Raw genomic sequence first — 24,436 nt, forward strand, 5'->3', positions numbered from 1 at the left:
TCAGTAAAAAATGTGTATATGTAATTTAATATGCGTACAAGGAAGTCATGTGGTGTACACATCAGCTTTTTAATAAAGATTTTCAATCAGGACCGCATTAAGATAAATGAAAATATAATTGATTTGAACCGAACATTTTTTTAATATATTTTAGAAGGCAAGTTTTTGGCTGTAAGGCCTTTCTTGCATTTAATTTATTTACAGCAATGAATGGACAGACAGAAATGAGACAAAAATTGTATTAATCTGACGTTTATTAGCGATTTCGCAATTCCATTGGCACAACTGGACGCATGTAAACAAAATTTATATTCAATTCACAGTAGCTGCTAGTGTACTAACCAAATTAAAATGAATTTTTGAATTGTAAGTACACCCTGGTCATAATGTTTTGACAGCCTTTACTGTAATTTTTTATTTTTATATATCGCTATTTTATTTTTATCTTTCATTATATTGTAATACCATTGAAAATATTAGCTATTCATTAGTTCATTGTTATTATATTTTACAGCATAACTAAACTTAAGAGTAATAGAGAGAGTGCGAGAGAGGGAGAAAATATAAAGAATCGTGACTTATTTAAATCAAACTGTTTTCAAATTATGTTATTTATTTATTTATGTATTCATGTATTTTTATGATGCAAACATTAAAAATGGTTTGTACGTAACTTACTTAACCTTGCTGTTGTGTCATTCTTTTTTTTAATTTAGAAAAAAAGAAATTTTCGCTATTTATTATCACCTCTTTTTTAGTTCCATTTTTATTCTTTTCTTATATTTATTATTTTCTTTGTTTTACTTTTCAATTATTGCAGTGTTACTATTACCTCAGTGTTTTTGTTTACTTTTTTGATTATTATTGTTTTTTATTTTTCTTTTTAATGCTTTCGTCAGTTTTACGGTTTACATTGTGCATATTAATTTATATTTATATTTGTGCATATATTTAAATTTATATTTAGCTGATGATGAATAATTATTATTTATTACAATCCATTGTATTTAGGTCTTGTATTAGCTTAATATCAACAATATTGTGTTTGGATGTTAAAAGTTTGGTAGTTTTTTTTAATTTTCAAGTTTCGACTGTCTCTATATACCAAATTTCTGGTAGAATCTTGTAAAAATACACCTATTTGGTGGGGACATTTAAATAAGGTATCATCGATTAATTAATTTGGTAATAGTTTGTTTAAGATAGCTTAAAGGAAGTGAAATATCAAATTGAAGTTTAACGTGTATAAAATAGGTAATTTTTACTGTGTATCATATGAACAAATTTAAAAAAAAAGAGTTTTACTAGAAAAGAGTTTGCCAAATCCGTGTTGAAAAAGTAGGTAGAAAATGTCTGGTTATTAAATTTTGATGAATTCACCAATGTCGAGTTGGTAGCAGCAGTAATTTTTATTTCCTAATGAATGATGAAGAGGAGTGTTCAGCGGCTTCCAAACTTAATCTTGGAGAAGGTATGGTAACCCCATCAGTAAGAGTCCTCTTTAACCAAATATGGGTTTTTTTGGTGATGTTGACGGCTCCACTTACAGCAAAATCTTTATTATTGAGGTACCCTTAAAAAGCCTTAGGATATGGAAAAATGGATGGAAACAGAATCAGATTTTAAAAAAAAGAGATTTATATAAATTTAGCTACGTGGAACGTGTTAGAACGATGTTATAGACTGGGAAAAATAAAGAATTGATAGATCAATGTACAGACAAAGATAAATACAAGAAGTGGAGGCTGGTTTAAAAGACGTCGAAAATTGAAGAAACTGATGATTGAGGGGATAAATAGAGTATTTGTGGGAGAGGTGTCAAGATCTACAAAAGAGGAACTAAATAAATATTTATGATGATATTAACTTTAATTTTTAGATTTCTCCTTAAGTTAACAAGGTTTATTAGTACCATTCTTCCTTACGTCATACGATTCTGGGGATAAGTAAGAGTTTTTTCGTAAGGAAACTTGTACCTATTCTTCAAACGGCGATGTTTATTAGAAGAAAAGCGGGTTGTTTCAGTAGTTATTTGAGCTTATCTAGTTAATTCGTATCGAGTTGCTCTAATTCTGGGTAATGATTCTCAAATTTCCTATGAAATTGTGGTCGGATTAGATGATTACTGACTTGAAGATCTTCTTCGAGTGTGGTTGTTTGTTTCTTTAATAGTATTTTTGTAGGTAGACCGCCCTTTTTGTTGTACTTTATCCTGTTCTTGTTAGTGTTCTGGGGATGAAAAAAATATAATAAACAGGCGAGATCTTGACAGAATTATTTAGTACTATTGAAGGTTTTTTTATCTTAAATATGTCATATATATGTGTATTAAAACATTATTACTTTTATTTATTTTTTATTGATTGAAGTCATGAATTTTTTTATTTTGTGTTTTCCAGGAGGATTCTGGCGCAGGATCTTCATTAGACGAAGACGAGGCTGCCAAAAACTGTCGCAGGTCAGTTAGGTATTTTTTAATAGTAAAATGTTATGATTTTCTTTCTTTTGTATACGATCTGGTCGGCTAAACTTAGATTTTAATTTTTGCGGTTTGTGTTTGTATAGTACTGATTATTGAATTAATGCTGCTTTGTTATTGCTTTTGTTTTTTTTTGTGTAATTTTCTTTTTATTATTTTGTTTATTTTAGATTTTACTTTTAACTGTTGCACTGTTTCAAATGAGGAAGAAAAAATCTAAAATGAGATTATGCTCCTACGATTCAAAAATTGGTTGCGTAGTTAAAAAAGAAAAGAGTTTTTATTGTGACTTATTGAAATTTGAATGAAGTTACCAGATTTTATCGTTTTCTCATGTAGATTATGAAGTTTATTCGTTAATTTAAAAATTTCGAAACGTTTTCGTTAAAAAATGTAAAAGATACCTTTGATTCTGGTTAATTTTTCAAATTATATTTTTGGCAAGATTATTTTCATGAGGTATACTACTATGAAATTTCGGGTTTTCTGTTTCATTCCATAGGTTTTTTTTTATTGTAGGAGTATTATCAAATTTTATTAGCGTTTATGTAGCTATTTTTTTAACTATGAAAAGAGATGACTAAATTAACTGGGTGGACAATAAAATAAGCAGATTTTTTCTTGGCTTAACAATCGAGGTCTGCTGCTTATTATTTCCACGAATGAACATTAGTCCGCCCGGTTTTCGATTATCCTAATCGTAAATTCTTTTTATCATGTATTTATGTATGTCAGGTCGATAATCAGGACAGTTTTAGATGATTTGGCATGAAAAATACAGCAATCATTCCTGTAAATGGTATTATAGACATTCCCGAGGATAACACGAATCTCATAGTAGGCCTACTAGCTAAAGTGAGGTATATAATGGTCTCCCGTTTGATGTTTTCTTCAGTGAGCCTGATATTATACTGCTGCAGATAGTAATATTTAGCCAAATTACATCCTCATTATGGTCCATCGTTTGGCTTAGTTGTTTAATGAACTTCATTAATCTCTTAATGGTTGTTTATTAATTAATGGTTGTTGTACATCGTATGCTTTAAATATCACGATTGGTTAAAAACGAACGGAAGGATAGTATAAAACAAATCGATGCACCACTTTCTGGGATGTATAAAGAATTTGATTACTCCTATATGCATCGAATAATTAGTCATAAAAACAAGATTTTATTTTTCATGTTGATGTAGGAAAATGTTGCCGATTTTAATTTTAGAAGTTGGTAAGCTTGACTTTAAACTACATTTTAAAACTTGTGGGATTAAGTGAAACTGTGTTACGAATCAATAAATCGTATATGGTACATGAAGATTTCGCGTAGTACGTACTTGAAAGTACGTACGTAGCGCACCTAAAGTGTGTGTCGTGTTGTTTTCCCTTCCCTTGCCTTGCCGTTTCAACTAGGTTGTATTTTTTTGCACTCTCAATTATTGCGTGTCCGTGACCTGCACTACTACTTACTACTTGACTAGTGTTACACTCGAGCGACTTTAGCTGTAGTACGCAGACGTACACACATATACACGCACACTCAAAGGGAAGGAGCGAGAGAGAAAAAGAGAGACAATATACGTATATCCCTAATAAGGTTTGTCGAGCTAGTTACGCTAATATGGTTGGTGGTTTTTAAGATAACATAACACAATACCATTACTACTACAACACTACTACTGTTTTTACCATCACAAACGCGGTGAACGCTGTACCAGCTGACATCACATGACTGATTGTATCTACATATGACACTGGTTTATTTTATTGTATTATATATATATATTTTTTTTTTTGCCCCATGTAATTGTGTATTTCTTTTTATACCGGAATTGATTTATCAACATCCTTTATTGTTCTTCTTTTATCAATTTTATATTGATAAATATTTCCTCTCGCTTTTCTCTCTTTGTACTTTTTTTATGTAGCATATGATTGTATATAATACAATACTAAAAATATTTTCTTTTCTTTCGACTCTGATATCGGATTATAACATAAAAGGAAGTATTTTCAAAAAAACTGTAAAAAATGGTCCTTTTTTAAGTTTTGTGGGTTAAGGAGGCATTTAAAAAAAAAATTATTTAACAATCAAAATAGATTTAAATTAAAAAAATATCTGCGAAAAAAGTTTTTATTCCAATGCTCCTAAGTCCATAACATCTATTTTTATAAGACGATCGTTTGTGCTATGTACGTATGTATTGGTCTGTATGTGATTTTATAACTCCGGACCCCGTCGACTGAGTTTCTTCAAACCTGGTAGCCAGGTATTACCTTCGGGAGGAAAGAATGTAGTAGATTTTTGCAAAAATTAGAAAAAAAGGGCAGGAGTCTTTTGGCCGTATAAAATTTTATTTCTTTACTGGGACACTTAACCAAAAAAAATTTCGTACAAAACTTTGTAATATTCACCCCTCCCCAAAAAATGGTTAATATATTTTATATAGCTATATCTTGCTTTAGAAAAGAAGTTAATGGGAATTTATTCGATCTACATTTTCTGCATAAATAGGGCTTCAAACCCCCGCAAAAGTTTTTCCCATCCCGCTCCAGTGGTCTGTGAGAACAAAAAATATTTTTTTAATTTTTTAAAAAATATGTCTAAAATCTATTTTAAATTTAAATCTAATCTCGCAAGTTAACCTTTCTTTAGATTTATATATTATTTAGCTGTTTTTTTACAACCGTTATGGCCATTTCCCGCTTCCTACTCTCCAAGCCTTCCTCTCTTTCTTCAGTTTGATGGCTGCCATTCCCAAAGTTGACGAGGAATCTATGTGAACCCATCCTGCACATATGACCATACCGTAGTAGTCGTCTAACTGCTACATACTCTATTCAAGATGATGTGACTTTCATAATTTCTCTTACTCTTATCACTTCTGACTAGATCCATCAGTGTAACTTGGCAACATCTCCAGTACATCATCTCCACAGCCGTCAGTCTCTATTTCATAATTTCATATAGATGCCTAGCTCAGATCCGTACGCTACACTGCTTTCAACTAAAATTAAAAAAATATTATATTTATTTATCATTGAGATATGGTTATTCCACACAACCGAACGCAGCTGTCTTACAATTCTCTTTCCCTTATTCATAATTTCCGTAGTATCTTTTCAATCAGATGTTAATGTCATCCCAAGATATATAAATTCATCAGAATGCTTCGCAGTTGCTAAAAACGTTTCTAAATCCTCTCCTTTTCCTCCGATCACCATGTTCCGTGAATTTTCTACATTAATTTCTAGTCCCTATTGCCTGTATTCAGTAATTAAGCTCTCCATGATATACAAAATATCATCCTTATCCTTTGCCAAAATAACCTGATCATCTGCAAACAATAAATTGTAAATATAGATTTTCTCCATCGGAACTCCCATTTGACCGCATTTACGTATCCAATATTTCAGAGCCTTTTGCAAATAAATTTTAAATAACGTTGAGGAATACAACACCCCTGCCGTAAACCACATCAGACACATATGTAACGACCTTTACCCTGCTTTCAGAACCCTGATAAAAATGTTTAACTGCATTTATATAAATTTCTTTAACCCCCCAGACTTTCATAGCTGTCCTTTTCCTTTCTTTTTCCTGTTTAGCCTCCGGTAACTACCGTTCAGATAAATACTTCAGAGGATGAATGAGGATGATATGTACGAGTGTAAATGAAGTGAAGTCTTGTACATTCTCAGTTCGACCATTCCTGAGATGTGTGGTTAATTGAAACCCAACCACCAAAGAACACCGGTATCTACGATCTAGTATTCGAATCCGTGTAAAAATAACTGGCTTTACTAAGACTTGAACGCTGGAACTCTCTCGACTTCCAAATCAGCTGATTTGGGAAGACGCGTTCACCACTAGACCAACCCGGTGGGTTTCATAGCTGTCCTAAAATAACTCAATACCCCTTCTCTGATAGGAGAGTTCCTATATTAACAAAAAAAAAAATTGCGATTTTAATTTTAAAAAATTAATTACCGTCTTTTTATTTACGTCGAATCAAATATGAAGTTAATTAACGGTTAGTTAAACGTTTGGATTTACTAGTTATAAGTTTTCAAATTCTAGCCGGGTATGAATTCGGGACTTTCGCTGAACCAGACAACTTCGCTACCGTCATGCCACGTAAACGGTTGAAAATACTTTATGAAATGGAACTATAACGACTGATACGATCTACCATAACAGTTAAGTTTTAATGCATGGATACAACAATCCTCGTTTTTATAAATTGTTCCTGGCAGATCCTTGAACACATGGACGGTTTCCATCAAAATTACCAGTACTAAGGAGGAATCTGTCACTACCAATTCTTAGAGGAAGCATATTCCATATCGCCGTTAAAAAAAAATTGGGTTTAACGTTATTAAGCCAGTGAACACGGCTCACAATCTTGCATTCAAACGGCGTGAAGATCCATTTGTATTAGTATTTAGCGGGAGTTAAGATGGCGGCAGTATGTCACGGACAACTCTTTCATAGCGAACCTCTCTGTTATTATTCACATCTTGCCGCCTTCCGTCAAGCCTATAATAATGTAAAAACAGTTCGATTACACGTAAAATTTATTTTAACAACCGTACGTGTAAGGATAAAATAAGTGCACACTTAATGCAGTACTACGAAATTAGTTATTGAATTGTGATATTTTCTTGGTTTCAAGATCAAAATTTTTTTATGAATTATATCCCTTCATATTAAAAATTTTAATTCGTTAATTGTTGTGTCTATTTTATTTATTTTTTTAATCGTAAATGGGATTTACTTTGTGTCAAATTAATTTATAAAATTAGTGTAATTTAAATCTACGCAGTTAACGTAATCATGTTAAAAGTATTAAGGGATCTGGTATAGATTTAAATATAAATTTCCGATCTCCGTGGCGGAGTGGTAGCGTCTCAGTTTTCACCTGGAGGCCCTGGGTTCGAATCTCGGTCAGGTTTAGCATTTTTCATACGCTACAAATTTCCATTCTCATAGGGAATGACCAAAGCAGTCGATACCTGTCATCTCAAAATAAAAAATACCAATATTTAAAATATTACTTTATAGCTAAATATATATACACATATAATTTTTTTTTTATAAAGTAATATTTTAAATATTGGTATTTTTTATTTTGAGATGACAGGTATCGACTGCTTTGGTCATTCCCTATGAGAATGGAAATTTGTAGCGTATGAAAAATGGTATGCCTGACCGGAATATATATATATATATATATATATATATATATATATATATATATATATAAGGACGTTTTTTAGGACTAGCACGTTTTATTATCAATTAATTATAAAAAAAAACCCAAATTTAATTAAAATATAGAAATAATTTAAAATAAAAACACAGTCACATATGTATATATATATATATATATATATATATATATATATATATATACATACATTTATTTATTTTGTTCGTTTGAGTCACCACAATCCAATCACCCATGGCGGGGGGCAACTCAAACATGTTAAATGGAAATGGGGTAAGTTTGTGACACATCATTTGAAAAACAAGTCATTCAAAAACAAAATTTTTGAATAAAAAAATCTTCGTCAACCGTAATCAACCAACCCAACCATCTTCGATTTCCACAACCCTATCCAAAGTGGCGGTCATTTAATATCTTTCACAGCTGATTTCAAAAGTGGTCTTCAGTACTTTTTAAATAATTACTCGACAGTGAAACGCTAAATTTTTTTTTTAAACCTCCGGGACCACCGTTAGGTATTGCTTCGGAGGATGAGATGATGCAACTTTTTTTAGCGTGTGAAAATACCATGCTTGACCGGGCTTCGAACCCGAGATCTCCGGATGAAAAGTCGAGACGTTCGCGCCACGGAGGCCGGCTAAAAAATTTAATTTATCAAATGCACCTATCTCAAGCAATCTATTTTTCGTTATGAGACCACTTCTTCGGATGTACTGTTGGACAGCTATATATAGGGACCCACCTGTTTGGTCTAGTGGTGAACGCGTCTTCCCAAATCAGCTGATTTGGAATTCGAGAGTTCCAGCGTTTAAGTCCTAGTAAAGTCAGCTATTTTCACACGGATTTGAATACTAGATCGTGGATACCGGTGTTCTTTGGTGGTTGGGTTTCAATTAACCACACAATCTCAAGAATAATCCAACTGAGACTGTAGAAGACTGCACTTCATTTACACCCATACATATCATCCTCATTCATCTTCTGAGGTATTACCTGAAAGGTAATTACCGGAGGCTAAACAGGAAAAAGAAAGGTATATATAGAACAAACAGTTAATTTTATAAAAACAAAGGTATAGACATTTAACAAAGTTTGGAGAGAAAACAGTAAATCTAGATTTTCCAACGTAACTAAACACTTTGAATATAGATTTAAAAACTGAAAATTTGATGGGAATATTAAAATAGACTACGGAAATAAAGGAAAAGACTTAATTAATTGGGGAAATATTATTTAACGTTTGAAAATTAAAAAAATTATAAAATAAAAGCCGGCAAAGATCTGTATAAATTTTACGATGAGTCGGCAAATTCATTGGGAAGTCTTCAAACTCATAAGGGAAGCAATCCACAAGGTCCATACTTTCCCATTCCCCCTGAACATTTGTAACCAAATTGAATGGAATCGACTGCCCTTACTCAGAACTCATTTATTTAATAAAAATCTTGTTTATCCAGCCTGAGAATAATAAGCAAAACGATATAACTGCCGAACAAAAGTAAAAAAAAAAAATGGATCCCCCACTCTTGGGTGAAATTTTCAAAATAAATAATCAAAATTCGTACTAATGTAATGAAATACCCTAATTAGTACAAGAATGTGACATTGAGTCCATAAACACGAAAAAGAAAAAAAATAATTATTTTGCTCCGACCCATCATGCATGTTTGAATAAGATCTAATTCCGTCAGAAAGTACGATTATCTTAGCTTCCTAAGGAGATTGAATTATATGAATAAATTTGCTTATGCTTTGAGTAAAATTCTGAATCGCGAGGACCATAATAACCTATCTCTCTGTCCAGTTGATTAATTATAACCGAAATTAAATTCCATCAATACCCCATATAAATGCCGAATTTCATCCGCCTCGACCCATCCATTCTGTAGATATCAAGTAAAACAACAGGTCTTTCCCTTCCGGAAATTTTCAATACCAAAATTGTTTTTTAATTAAACCGGGAATTCATAAAACATGAAGATCTGCAAATAGCCGAAATAGAAAATTTGACCCGGTTAAGTTACAATACATACCCTTATGTTAAGTTTAGTAGTACAGTTTAACTATGTAGCCGGGAAATAAATAAATTACATAATACATTTTGATAATGATACGTTAATCATAATACATATTTACATAATATAATGATGAAATTTAGCAAATTTATCATGTTATTAAATAAATATAATAATACATCATCCATATACTGGTATTGGGGTGAATATCCAATATACTGGTTATTGCAATTTAAATAAATTTTAATCATTTCATAGATAAACGTTTGTTTAATCGATATCTTATGTTGTATTTTAATGATTATTTAATTTATTTTTTTAATATACAGAGCGTTCAGAAAGTTGCTGTGCATTGGAATTGTGAAAGTATAACGACGAAACTTTCGTAATTATTACTTTTTATTTCTATTTCAGTATTTTATAGAAACGGTTATTACAATAACTGGAATATTTTATAAAAAGTGTTGAAAATGACCTCTTCCGAATATCAGTACAACACTGCACATGTTTCAATTTGTTTTCAAACACTTAAACCAGCTGATGTAATGGAATGTCTCGTACGTATACAATTATTGCGGTTTTTAGTTCGTCAATCGTGCGTGGTCTGTTAAGATACACTGCTTGTTTCGTTGCCGCCCCATAGAGAGTAATCTGGGGGTGGAGGTCAAATTGGACGATCGTGCAGGCCCCTTGAAATTATTCGTTCACCATAGACATTTCGTAAAAAAGTCATTTACTGCTAGCTGTGTGCGCTGTGGCGCCATCTTGTTGGAACCAACCGCGATCGATTTTTTCCACTTCGGTTAACTGACTAATGAAGTTCGTTAAAACAGCACAACAACCATCACTGTTAACTAAATTTTCAAAAATGATTGTACCCACAATGCGCGTTCTACTCACACCGATCCTGACTGCAATTTTCGCTTCGTGTAAAGATTGTATGTAATTATGGGAATTAGTTTCGATAACGGTCGTGTATTTTGTTAATTAATATACTCTCCCGGATGAAATCGCGCTTCATCTGTAAAAAAACGTAACGTCGAGGATACCTACGGAACTTTGGGCAATAAAACGTTTAAACCGTGGAGAATAACGTAGTCTTTTGCCATGATCTGAAGATTTCGGTCCTTGAACACATATTACTTTGCGGGGAAAAGTTTTAGTTCTTTTCTTACAGCTTTATGCGGTATAATAACACCGATATCTTGCTTCTGTACTAACTTACGCGTTTACTTTGATGGACTTTCGGCTATAGCATCCGAAATATCGATTAGCTTCTGTTCGTTTAGTTTAGGTGGTCTTCCGTTTCGATCAGCGTCTTCAACAGTTTTTTTTTGTTGTAAAAAAACAGTGGTAAAAAAATACTTTTATTTTTGAGTCGCGGTAAGGAGGAAGATATAAGAAAATTATATTTATGACTAATAGTTGTTTAAAATATTAATTTGATTTTTATAATTTGTTCTAATATTGTATTTCATCTTGTGTACACATAAATTTTAAAGAGAATTTTTCAAAATGCAAAAGGATTCGTGATCGCATGCCGTTAGGGTATTTGAACATATTTTGCGTCGAGGTATTACAACTTTCTCTTCGACTAGTATCAATATTTGTCTGTTGCTATGAATCTTCTCGTGATAGAAAGATAACATTGTGTAATAAATAAATAATCTCACAGTTTGTTGTTTTGTGCTTTAATGTCTTATGTACCGAATAAATACATTATTTATACAGATTTTAATTTTTGAGTTTTATTTGTTAAATTATTTTGAATCGTTATAATATTTTTTGTAGTTCGATTGTGATAGATTATTATTGTCAGAATAATTAATCTTTTTTTCAGACTCAGCACTTTTACTTTGCTTAATTTGAATCGATTGACGTTCGATGTAAGCGTGAGCGCATATATACAAGTAGTTCGTCGATTATATTTTAACCCTTTTTTTCTTTCCTTATATAAACCGTATTTTTATTCTTAGTAGTTTTTGTGCTGATCATGCAAAGTTAATTGGCTCTATGCCTACATTCGTTGAAACTACTCAAGTGTTTTGCTCGCTGTACTTCCTTTTAGACAACCATGCTCTTAATCAGATGTTGATTTAACTCTTCCTACAATAAATAATTTTTTTTTAGACACGACCACTCATTATCTATAAGTGAGAAAATATATTTTAATTTTGGGACCATAAATTAAACTTTCCTGAATATTATTAAAAATGAAGTAGTTTCGGATCTTTGCATCTTCTTCCTTACATTCTCGGCGGAAAGACTAAGTATCTGTTTTCGCATTTATAAAATTTGGTAAGTTTTTTTATTACGAATTGAAGTAAAAATTTGTAAAAAATCAATATAAGGTCTTTTTATTTTGTAAAATTATGATCAATAATAAAATGGACTTATAATTGAAGTTTGTTCTTAGTAGTTGTAAAAGTTATAAATTTACTCCAAAAGTATTCCGCAAGTTGTTTTTGTTTTATTATTATTTTTTTTAATAACCCAATTTCAAAATTACGAATTTTGAAGTAATAATTTTTTTAAAAATAATTTTATATAATGTTTTATATTTAATAAACTTCGAAATTCTTAGTTTCTGTGGGTTTTATACATACTATTTTACTCAGAATCAAATTCTGTATAAGTTTTGTTTAAAAAGTTTTATGTGTATATTAGCCATTTAACAAAATTATTTTACGTCAAACGTAAAATAGAGTGTTTTTCGATCCCAATCTTCTGTGATTTACTCCAAATTTTTCGAAAACTATTAAAAAAAATACAGTTCTGGGACCTATTTTTTTTTTTTAGTTTTTCAGGTTTGATTTCTTATAAAATAATTAAATTACCCACTTAATTTAGGTCCCGAGAATTACAGTCTGGCGTAATTTTACTTGAAGGCGCAGAAATCAGGGTGAAATTTTTCGTCAGCCGACACTCGCTAAAAAAGCGTTTCCGAACCTATGTTTATATGATTTTTTCTTCTTTATTTTCAGCAGTAGAACATGTCTTAAACGTTTGTTACATTCTTCATTAATCACCTGTGTGTGTGTGTGTGTGTGTGTGTGTATATATATATATTTATTTATATTTTAAAAAAGATAATCCTGAATTTTCGTTGACGCCTTTTTTTTCATTTGAAAATTTTAATTAAATGGGGTATCAAATACAACCACTTGAAAAAGTGGTTAAAAAATTTGATCTGAAGGTTTTCACCCGCTCGATGTTTTAAAAAAATCTGATGTGGGTAACACTTTACTTCCTTGTACGCATGTTAAATTACATTTACACATTTTGTTTAAAATGAAAAGTACATCAAATTTTATTTCATTAAGAACTTCAAAAAAAATATATATATGGAAAAATATCATATTTTTCCATATATATTTTTTTATTATTGAATTATTATTCATCGTAAAAATTTTTACAATGAGAGGTTAATAATTATTAATAAATCAATATATTTAAATTTAAAAAAAGTCAGATAAAAGGAGATGAAGTCTGATTCGAATCGATGTGCCTTTCCCTAAGATCCAAATATTTCGTTAATTAAAAGTTGGCTATAACTCTGGAGGCAATGAAAATAAATACGACTGAGATATATCGTTGAAAAGCTCTCAATGAGGGCTTATTACTGCAGTTAAGAAAAAGTCGAAAATTCAATTTGTTTTGGATTCCAATCGACACTTTTGATTCAATCGATTGCAATCAAAAGGGGAGGTGCACAACTAGATATTATAACAGTTCTAAATCCAAAATTTCAACCTCCTACGGCTAATCGTTTTTTGATTTATGCGAGTTACATAAGTACGTACAGACGTTATGCTGAAACAAGTCAAAATGGATTCAAGAATGGTTAAAATGGATATTTTCGTTGAAATCGGGAAACCAAAATTTTTTCGATCACAATACTTCCTTTACTTCGCACAAGGAAGTAAAAACGAAGTGTTTTTTCCATTTTTGTTGTCGAATTAGGAGCTATTAGAACTTTGTTATCTTTGTTTCTTTATCGTAGAAAGCCCTATTTATTACTGATTTAAAAAAAAAAAAAATAATGCAGTTTTGCTAAATTGCTTTTGCGACTTTTTTTTATTAATTTCTACCCGTAGTGGGAAAAGTGAATAAACTTTATGGCTTTTTAAAAAACCTTCATTTTTTAAAATAAAATTTCGATTTTTAAAAGGGTGCGCAGATTTAAAACCAATCAATAAGAACATACATGACCCTTAATTTAGAACTGACTTCAAAAAGTCGAATTTAATGTAAAGCAATATTTTTAGAATTTTTTTTTGTTAAGATTCTGGGTTTTCTTTTTAAATAAAAATACCAATATAAGATAGTGTCTATACAACAATAATATAATTTTAAAAACTCATTTACGAGAAACCCCCGAGAAAAGAAATCCGGAGTAAAGATCTAAATTGATTACTACCGGTCTGAAATAAGCTAAGACATGGAATAAGGGGTTATATATATTTTTTTTGTATCATAAATTTGTTAAGAAATCAAACGACAAAAAATGATTAAAACGTAATTTATTATTAAAAAATCTTTAATTAAAAATACTTACTATGAGAACACAAGAGATTTTGTCAAATTCACGATTTTACAAATCAAAAATTATCGAAATTTATTCATTTAGTGATGAGTAAATTTCAGCGTACATAAGAAAACGCTAGAGCCGAACTAAGAACCTCCTTCATTTCTTGAAGACTGCAAGAAATCGTCAAAGTTTTAAGTAGATGTTGTTATTTAATATGGTTCATTCTTAAATGGTTTGTGGAAACGAAATTCGTTTAATTTATATCAGAATTTTCCCCTTCCGTACTAAAAAAATCTAATAATATACTTAGAAAAACCTCGTAAGAAAACGGAATTTTTTTTTGTTTTTTTTCTCAAACGGTTAAGTATACATTAATTTTCTTAGTTGTTGATCTTTTTGTTTTTGCAGGTTGGTGTAGATATTTACATTAACAGAAAATCACTCCATCAGAAATCATTTATTACTCCCTTATACGAAGGAAGATTGTAATCGCGAAAAATTTCGGTTTTCAGATTTCAACAGAAATATCCATTTTGACCATCCCTGAATCCATTCTGACTAGTTTCGGCGTGAAGTCTGTACGTACGTATCTCGCATAACTCAAAAACGATTTTGGATTTAGGACTGTTGTAACAACTAGTTGTGCACTTCCCCTTTTGATTGCTCAAAAAGCTCAAAATACAAAATATTTTGATTTTGGATTTTTTCTTAACTGCAGTAATAAGCCCTCATTGAGTGCTTTTCAACGATATATCATAAGTGGTACTTATTTTCATTGGTTCCAGAGTTATACCTCAATAAAATTTTAATTAATGAAAATTTGGATCTTATAAGGGGAAGGCACATTGGCGAGATCCAACTTCATTTCTTTTTTTAAGGTTTTTTTTTTTTAATTTAAATATATTGATTTATTATTGTAATAAAATTTTTGCAATAAATAATTTAATAACAAAAAAAAAAATAATAAAAAATATAGTAATTTAATAGTCGTACAAGGAAGGCATGTAGTGTCCACATAAGATTTTTTTCACTGATGTATTGACGTAATTTTGTGTAGATAGACCATAATGCAGTAACCTTTTCCTCTAGTGTAGTTTTAACATTCTCTCTCTCTCTCTCTCTCTATATATATATATATATATATATATATATATATATATATATTGTATGTATGACCGCGCGCGCCCGTAAAAGAACTGCGAAAATATATTCTGCTGGTTGGTTCTGAAAATGTCTGTATAAAATTTTGCGGAATCCTAAAACATACAAAGTTAAAAATAAAAAAGTAGAAAAACCATTACGACTTTTATTTTGATTTCTATGATAACAATACTGTTGTGTGGTAATATAAAAGGTTCGGCTAATTTGTTTTTAATGTTTGAAATATATTTTTTCTGAGTAACCGTTGATTAGCATGAATATAATTATTTACCATCCCTCTTTTCACGCATTCATATGATTTTATTTATGTATATGGACATCGATCATTATTATTTCCGGTAGGTTGGCAGTAGTGCTTTTTGCTTTGATGATGTGCAGTGATGGCAACTGAACGAACGGTGATGAATGTCGGTGTAGCCTTATCATTAACACACACAGACGCAATCACTTGAGTCGGGTCACTGACCTACCACATATTACTGTTTTTTTTTGTATGTGTGTGTTGTATTTGTGTGAGGGTGTGTATGTATATATATTTATATATATATATATATGTATTTGTAAGCACGTACATGTTGAAATGCATTGCATTTATTTTAGTTGCGTTCGCACAGATTGATGCAAGTTTAATACAACTAATGTAGCATGGTTTTTTATTATTTTTAAGTTAATAGTAGTTCGGACAGATGTTACTTCAATTATTGCTTTATTATTATTATTATTATTATTAGAATGCTTTTACTGGCTTGTATTTTTTTTGCTGCATTTTTTTCAATTAAATAATGTAAAATTGGAGATCCAGTGGTTATCTATTTTTGTACCCTTTTAAGCCTCATTTAAATTCATTAATTTATTGTGGATTAGTCCTTGTCTATCATCATTAAACACACGTTCAATTAACTGAGTTATGAATGAAAGAACAATGGGTGGCCTGGTTGTCTTTTGTTTTATTCTACGTGCGTGTACGTGTACGTATATGCATGGACACACATGCACAGTACAAAAATGTTTTCCGCCTGATTATTATGTCTAGAAATTAATAATAGCTGTAATAGCTGTGTCCAGAAATTAATAATTGTAAGTTTAAAAATAATTTGTAAATCGGGTTTCCGATTAGCCACGTTAACGATACCCGGACCATATGATTTATTCAAAAATTAAAAATAATTTCTATTTTAATCCAGATTGTTATTTGTGCTTATGTCGTTAACGCTTGAGTAGATATTTTTATCGTATCATTTTTTTAATATATAATGTAATTTGATGTTATATTAGATAGATTTCATAAGAAAGCTACCTATTGTAATGGATTCCATGATTCACTTCGGAAAATTTTGACATACCTTCGCGTTTAACATCCACCAGACCCCAAAACTACCGTCAGTTCAAAAGTTTATATATACATTTATATATATATATGTATTTATTTCACTTTCTTGTGAACAAGATAACTGCCGTAATTTGGCGCCAATCACTTTCAAATTTATACATAAAATATAACGACCCAAAATCTCGGTCGAGTTCGTTAATGGGCAAAATCGGACCATGGGGGTGGAAATGGGGAAGCTTTTTCGAAAAAAAAATATCGCTATAACTTTCTTATTAAGTAAAATATCGAATTTCCTACTCTTCTTTGGGTAAGGGCCTAAAACTTATCTAAGTAAAGTTTTTTGATATCACCAACCAACCATTGGCCAAGGGGGTGGAAAAAACGGGGTTTCGAAGACAAAAAATCATACCTTTCTTAATAGGCACGTTATCAAATCGCTTTAAAGTGGTCGTTAGTTCTCTAAACATTATCTAAAACTTTTGTCTGAAACAATTTTTGATATGACCAACTCTTACCGCAAGGGATGAACAATATGTTGCTGGAATTGTAAGATGGGACTGGTCGTATGTTAAACATGTGAAACCTTTTTCACATGTGGTTACATGTGAAAAAGATTTCCAACAAGGTTTACTTCCAACAAGATGGCGTATCACTACACTGAGGTTTACAAGTTAGGGATTACCTACATTAACAGTTTCCTCTTCGTCGGTTTGGTCTGATGGACCAGTACCCTGGCCACCTTGATCCCCTGACGTTACGTCACTCGATTTCTCTCTTTGGAGATTTTTCCAAGACAAGGTGTATGCAACGAAGGTAGTCAACATCAGTGAACTAAAAAGAAGAATCGAAGTGTAATTATTAGAATAACTCATTTTTCTTCATATGCTGCATAAGTTGAATAGATCCTAGGCATTTTACGGCTACAAAAGGTGTTCATGTGGTACTTGTTTGATTGTTAATATGTGTTAACAAAACTGTTTGAAATGTCCTGTTCAACGATAAAACATGCATGTTGTACATCGCTTTGCTATTTTTTTTATTAACATTAAAATGCGCTGAATAATTTATGATCACCCGGTATGTTTTTTCCCTTTTTTTATAATAAAAGTTCGCTCATTTCCATTACATGTTTGAACATTTTGTTAGACAAAATGTAGCATGGTTGCCTTGTTTACAAAGTTGTCAGTAATTCATTCCGTTGGTCGTTCTTGCAGAGATAATCTCTGTGTTCACAGGTTTTTACTTCAGTGTACATTTTCTTTAAATTGTTGGAAAAGTTCTTCTTTGGTATTATTGAAGAAACAACGTAAATTGTTTTGAAAATTGCCGTAATAGACCTTACCAACAGGCAAGAAGTTCGATTACGCCATTTTTCTTGTAGTTATTTATTTTAGTTATATTATTTATTTATTTGTTTATTTAAACTAAAAAAATATATGATGATGTTTAATTGAAAGTTAAAAATTTTCAGGTTTCAAATGAAGATTATTAAAATTAACCAACACTATGAAGTTAAGAGATTCGTGTAAGCTTTATTTCAGAAAACTAAGTATTCTAATATTAAAAGCTGTTTACGTATTTAAATTTGTAGCAATGGTAAAAATTCAATTTTGTTTCTTAGTTTCTTGAAAATACAGTAACATATAATGTAATATTATTTTAATACAATGTAGTAGTTACAATGTAGTCTTTACAATTTAATACAATTACATTATATGCAATCTATTTACATTTGATATGTAAATACAATTTAACATATCCTAATTATAGGATTTGAAGGCTTTGAAAATGACCCGCTATACGCTGGGTTTGCTCATTGTAAGTTTACATTTTGTTTTAATATGAACGTTCACTGAAAATCTTTAAAAATGTACTAGCGATACGTTTTTACTGTTTGGTTAGTCTCATTCCAGGTGTAACAAGAGAATCTATTGGAAAACGATTTTCTTAAATTTTATTATATTTAATTTTAACTTTTACTTATTTTTATTAAATGTTATTTGCCATATCAAAAGCTATATCATTTGTACAATGTAATATATTTTGTATTGTTTATATGTATAATTGTTTTTTATTATATGTTATTAATATTGAGTTTACATATATATGTAACAAGAGGTTCTCTCATAATATGTAGTTTAATATAAGTATTAATATAAGTAACAATAAATGATATTGTTTTTGGCTGGAGGCTATTTTCTATGATGTAATTGCTCTCAGTTGATGTACGATTAATCATTGTCATATTTGTTAACGGAATACACGTACTACTTTTGAGTTAAGTGTATATACGCGTGCGTGTGGCCGCGAATAACTAAGTTATTAACAATTAGGTCGATTTAATTAGTTAATGTAACGCATAATTCAGTAATTAACTGTATTAAACGAAACATATACACGTTTAATAGCATACTTATTTTCTGTCGTTCTATATTTAAAATAATTATTATTGCATAGTTGGTATACTGTAACAGTAACATTGTTGTAATATAAATTAGATTCGTTACGTCATTTTATACATATACATATACATATATATATATATATATATATATATAGAAGTGTGTGTGTGTGAAATACACTTAGTGAAAGTAATGTTAGTTTGTGTTCAGAAGTAAAGTTCCTGCCCTAGTTAATACCGAAGCAGTATAGGTAAATGGATATATATGCATTGTTTTGCTGTCGCTTAATTGCATTGAACACCGTCATTTTTTTTTATGAATACTTTTTTAATTAATTTCCGTTGTCGTTACTCTCATGCTGTATACGATTGGTTTTAATAACAATATCGAATATCGTATTTAACAATAACATTTAAAAAAATTGTATTACTTTTTTATTATGTAGCGTTTATTTATTACATATGTGAGGAGTGTAGGGGCTTTGTTATAGTGAAATATGGATATATATATATATATATATATATATATATATATAATAAAAATACAAATATAACAAGAATAAAGACCTTGACCTTGGGGATTGGGTCTTATAGGAAGATATTGAAAATTAAACGGTTTGATAAAAATCAAAATGAAAATGTCTTCAAAAAAGGAAGAAATTTGTGGTAGAATCTTGTAAAGAGAAAAAATAAGTTGACAGATTATATATTAAAATATTCTGGTTTAGTTGTGGTAATACTGTGATATGTAGAAGGTAAAATGTCAACCATCTTGTAATTTTATTTCCGTACTACTAACATTCTAAAACTTGTTAACCCCCACACCCGCTCATTTTCTGTCGATCGCCATTATTGTGGAGTCAAATACACCTGCTATATCAACGGGTCTTAAATGGCGTGCTATGATTTCCGGTGCTTAAACACCGTAAAAGTGAACGCTAGTGACATTCATCGTCGTCTAAAAGACATTTATGGCGATAGACTGTTGCATCAGAAGCCGGAAAAGCGAACATTGAGGATGAATCTCGCAGCGATCGACCGGTTTCTGTTACTGATGAGAAACATTAAAAGAAGGTGGTTGTATCGATTCAAAATGACTGTCGCATCTCATAACAACGCATCACCACAGAGATAGGCATATCAAAAGAATAACGAGGACACATTATTGCAAAACAGGGCTATCGTAAAATCTGTTTGCTACCGGCCCCTTGTAAACCTAAAAAGAAGTTAAAATAACGAAAAAATGTTGTGAATAGCTTCTGAAGCGTTATCGCGATGAGGAAAATTACTTCAATTTTAATATTGTGACGGTAGAAAAAACGTCGGCGCATCAACATGACCCAGAAGAAAACCGACAGAGGATGGAATACAGACACTATTTTTGGTCACTTAAAAAAAAAAAAACAAATTTAAACAGTCCTCTGCAAAAAAACTTTCTTTGACAATATTCGGAGATTACAAACAAAAGCGTGTACGTGACTATTACCTGGAATCCGGATCGACTGTAATTCTGGGCGATGCATAGACACATTAAGTTGAAACACTACGAGACGTGTGCGTCGTGTTTGACAATCCACGAAGTCGATAATTCTACAGCGTGATAGTACTCGTTTACACTTATATCGCGTGCAACCGCCTAGGCTCTTGTAAGGTTAAAATTTGTACCTATTCCGCAACCTTTTTACTCACCAGATATAACAGGGGTGCAATTAGCCCCTCTGCGATTTTCATTTCGTTTCGTAATTAGAGAGGGATTGCATTTATTGGACGTTTAAGGGTATTCATTTCACCACGTACGTATATTAACTGAAGGACGCAATGAGATCGTGGCTCAACGAAAGATCGCCAGCATTCTTCATTACGGAAATAGAAAATTTGTTCATCGTTGGTAGAAATGTGTTACTGTAAACGGCGATTACATGGAAAAATAAATGTACGTTTGTTGTAAGAAATACATTTTTATATCTTTTATATGCAAAGAATATCTTTTCATTTTCGAGTTATGAGTTATGTTATTTTATTATTAGATAATAATAGATAAAAAGTATTTTTATAAAATATGAATTAAAAATACTGAAATTTGTGACTAGTTTTCAATATTAGACGTAAAGTCTACTTCTCAAAGACCTAATAATGTTATTATTTTTTTTTAAATTGATACAATTTGTTATTAAATTTCAAAAGAAAAGAAATCTTAAAATAGAACAAAAAATAAGTAAAATTTCAAGAAAATAAATTTTTGAATTTTACTTGACAAATTTCGAGTGGCCACAGGAGAGTCGTCGACTTGCATGGCGGAGCGTTAAAATCGCTGCCTTTCATCCGTAAGATTCTGGATTCGAATATCAGTCAAGCTTGGCTTTTTTAAAGTATAACAAAATTCATCTATCATAATGCGACTGTTATTTTACGTAAGTCTGTTGTTGTTGCTTTGGGAATAAATAAATTATTACAGTGGCAGCATGTTAAATACTTAAATGTTATTTAAAACCTTCCGTAGAAGTTTACTTACTTCAATTTTACAAAAAATTATAGAATTGCTTTTTTAATGTACATAGAATAGTATTGATTTTTGGTACATTTAAATCTTTACCATTACTTACCTAACGGTACAAATCCGGTGTCTGTTCGTAAGAACTCCGACTAGTAATATTACAAATGTTTAATTTCCTGTTTCTAATACATTTCATGTATACTATGAAATCTATTGAACAGGTGAACAATAAGCAGCATACCTGTTGCCCGTTGAAATGAGTATGATAGATATGAAATGTAAATAAAAACTGTAGTCTTATACATTTCACGTCGACCATTCGTGAAATGTGGGGTTAATTGAACCCCATCCACCAAAGTACTCCGGTACCCGCTGTCTAATATTCAGATCTGTATAAATGTAACTTACCTTTTCTAGGATTTGACCTTCAGAACCTTCGACTTACAAAAAAGCTGCTCTTTAAAAAAATAATGAACAAATTAGATTTGTTGAACATTCAGATATTCTAGGTGGTACAGCATCGGTCTCTCGGACCGTAATCGAATTGTGCAACCGCCAATGTCACAACATATTATCTCAAACCAAATTATTATTTAATAAATACAGGTTTTACATCCTTCGTAATGCGTCATATTTGGGCTGCAACTATACAAATCGATGTATGAGCCGCTTTATCGGCTTCCAGTTACTTATAATAATAATAATAACAATAATAATTACTACTAGTCTAGTTTTTCTTTTGTCTACGTTACAGGGAAAAGCTTTCCCGTTATAAACAATGGTTGAGCTATACGCAATCTTATCAAGGAACACCCATACTGTTGAACAATATGCGTTTCGATCCAAAATCTCTCAATATCAGTAAGAGAACCATACAGTTCTCAGAGTACGTTTTTCCCATCACTCGGAGCAAAAAAAAAAAACAAAACGTCATACATTAGATAAATGTTAAACTACCTTTATATAAATATTATAGGTACACCATCCACCCAAATCGCGTATGAATTTATACGCGAATTATTCTTTTCGATGAGATGTTCTACTCGTACTCTCTTGCTTTTAAAGCATTGACCTGAATTTTTTGCATCACAGTAATATATGTGGATCAGGATTGTAAGTAATTCGCACCGTTGCAGTAACTAATAATGGTTACATATTAAATTTCAATCTCTTGTTCTTCGACTGCGATGAAAATAAACGGAAATTAGTTCGATTTCAATGAAGAATGACTTCTATAGTAATTATGTCTTTTTCGTGTTTTTGTAATATAATTTTTACTATTTAACGAACACGGAAGAAGAATTATTACTAAAAAAAACTGAAATCGATGGAGTGATCGGGTCGTTATTTTCCAGAACGGTGACTTCACTGCTATGCTAATTTTCCTTAAGATTTATTATTTCATTCATCTTTTAAGGAATAATCCTAATTTGTTGGAATATTCCTTAACAACAACTAACATCCAATTAGAGATAACTAGTTGTTTTAAGATATCGGCTTAACTTTCGTGTAATTCAATGGTTATTATTCTTAAGATTTTATATTAAAAAACCTTTTTGAATAATTATTTAAAAGATTCTGCGGTAAACATATTTAAAAAAAAAAACGATGTTCAATATTTTTACAATTTCTTCTTCATTATTATTGTTTATTGTGCCGTATCATAATAATTATGATTTTACTCCTGTTCTGAGCAAAAAATTGTTACACAAAAAAAAACAACTGTCCTTACTTTTTCTACATAAGTTATTCTCTTCTTTCCGGCATCATTTATTTTTGTTTTTTTCTTGCAGTTTGATAGCGACGGTACTTTTCTGGGCGTCTCACCATGTTTGCTAGATATTCAATTTTTTTCTTTTAATTAATTAATTGATTTAATCTACCTCAGTTATTACCTTGTGTAACCGTATAAGAACTTAATTCTAAGTCGGGTCGATCCATCTAAGCTTTAGCACCTTTATGTAATCGCATTTCAAAGATCTTTTTTCAATTGACACTTCATCGTTAATCCTTGAACTAACTTGTTTTTTTTATTCATTTGCTGTATTTATAAATTTTTACCCTATATGAATTTTATTTATTAGGTTTATCGGTCAATTAATTTTGTATTTTAGTGTAATTTTTAAGTAATATTATACTTTAAATATTTTTAAGGACAGATTCAGTCGATAAATTTATTAACTGACAATTTTACGACGTAACTGTATGTCAGCTTTGTTGATGAATATATCAATAGACATTAATGAATCTGATAGACTAAAAATTAACTGACAAGAATGTATTACACGTAATCTGTTAACTGGATTACGGAATAGCCTTGTTTTTTAAAAGAACTTGAATAAAACCAAATATATTTCGGTAAATTCAATTGTAACTTCATAAAAACCGTTGAAAGGTTAGTTTTATGTCATTTTTTTGTTAATATTTATAAATTAATTATATAAAACATGTAATTCAGAAGTTGTAATATGTTTTGGCTTTTGTAAAGAAGTTAAAAACGATTTGATTTAAAATTACCGAATAATACATAACATAGTCATGGGGGGGTATTATTTGCGAAGTCTATCATCTGCTTATATATTAAAAAATAATGGGGAAAATAATGGAAAAGACTTGGTTTTGTTTTCCACTTTAATATAAAATTTATTATCTGGTGGTACTAAAATCGCTGGGTTGGTTGCCCCTGAAAGATTAAATTCTTATACGTCGCTCTGTTTTTCATTACCTTGTATAAAATTATTTATTTTATTACGGCGCACTTGGGTTACACTGCCGTGATGTTATGTCGTGCGTGTTCTCT

At 30.7% G+C, this 24,436-nt stretch overlaps 1 protein-coding gene across 8 annotated transcripts in view; it reads left to right on the plus strand.

Moving 5' to 3' along the window:
- The window catches only part of ssh (Protein phosphatase Slingshot), a 504,868-nt gene that overhangs the window by 251,285 nt on the left and 229,147 nt on the right, over positions 1 to 24,436 (plus strand). For 4 of the 8 annotated variants that reach the window (XM_075364385.1, XM_075364384.1, XM_075364383.1 and 1 more), the window contains 2 exons: positions 2,400 to 2,458; positions 18,213 to 18,266. In XM_075364385.1, coding sequence (XP_075220500.1) covers positions 2,400 to 2,458; positions 18,213 to 18,266 — 113 coding nt within the window. The remainder of the gene's footprint in view (positions 1 to 2,399; positions 2,459 to 18,212; positions 18,267 to 24,436) is intronic. The other 4 variants (XM_075364390.1, XM_075364387.1, XM_075364386.1 and 1 more) reach the window with 1 other exon arrangement.

Source organism: Lycorma delicatula, chromosome 4 (genome assembly GCF_047948215.1).
Source record: "Lycorma delicatula isolate Av1 chromosome 4, ASM4794821v1, whole genome shotgun sequence".
In the NCBI taxonomy this organism is placed as follows: domain Eukaryota; kingdom Metazoa; phylum Arthropoda; class Insecta; order Hemiptera; family Fulgoridae; genus Lycorma; species Lycorma delicatula.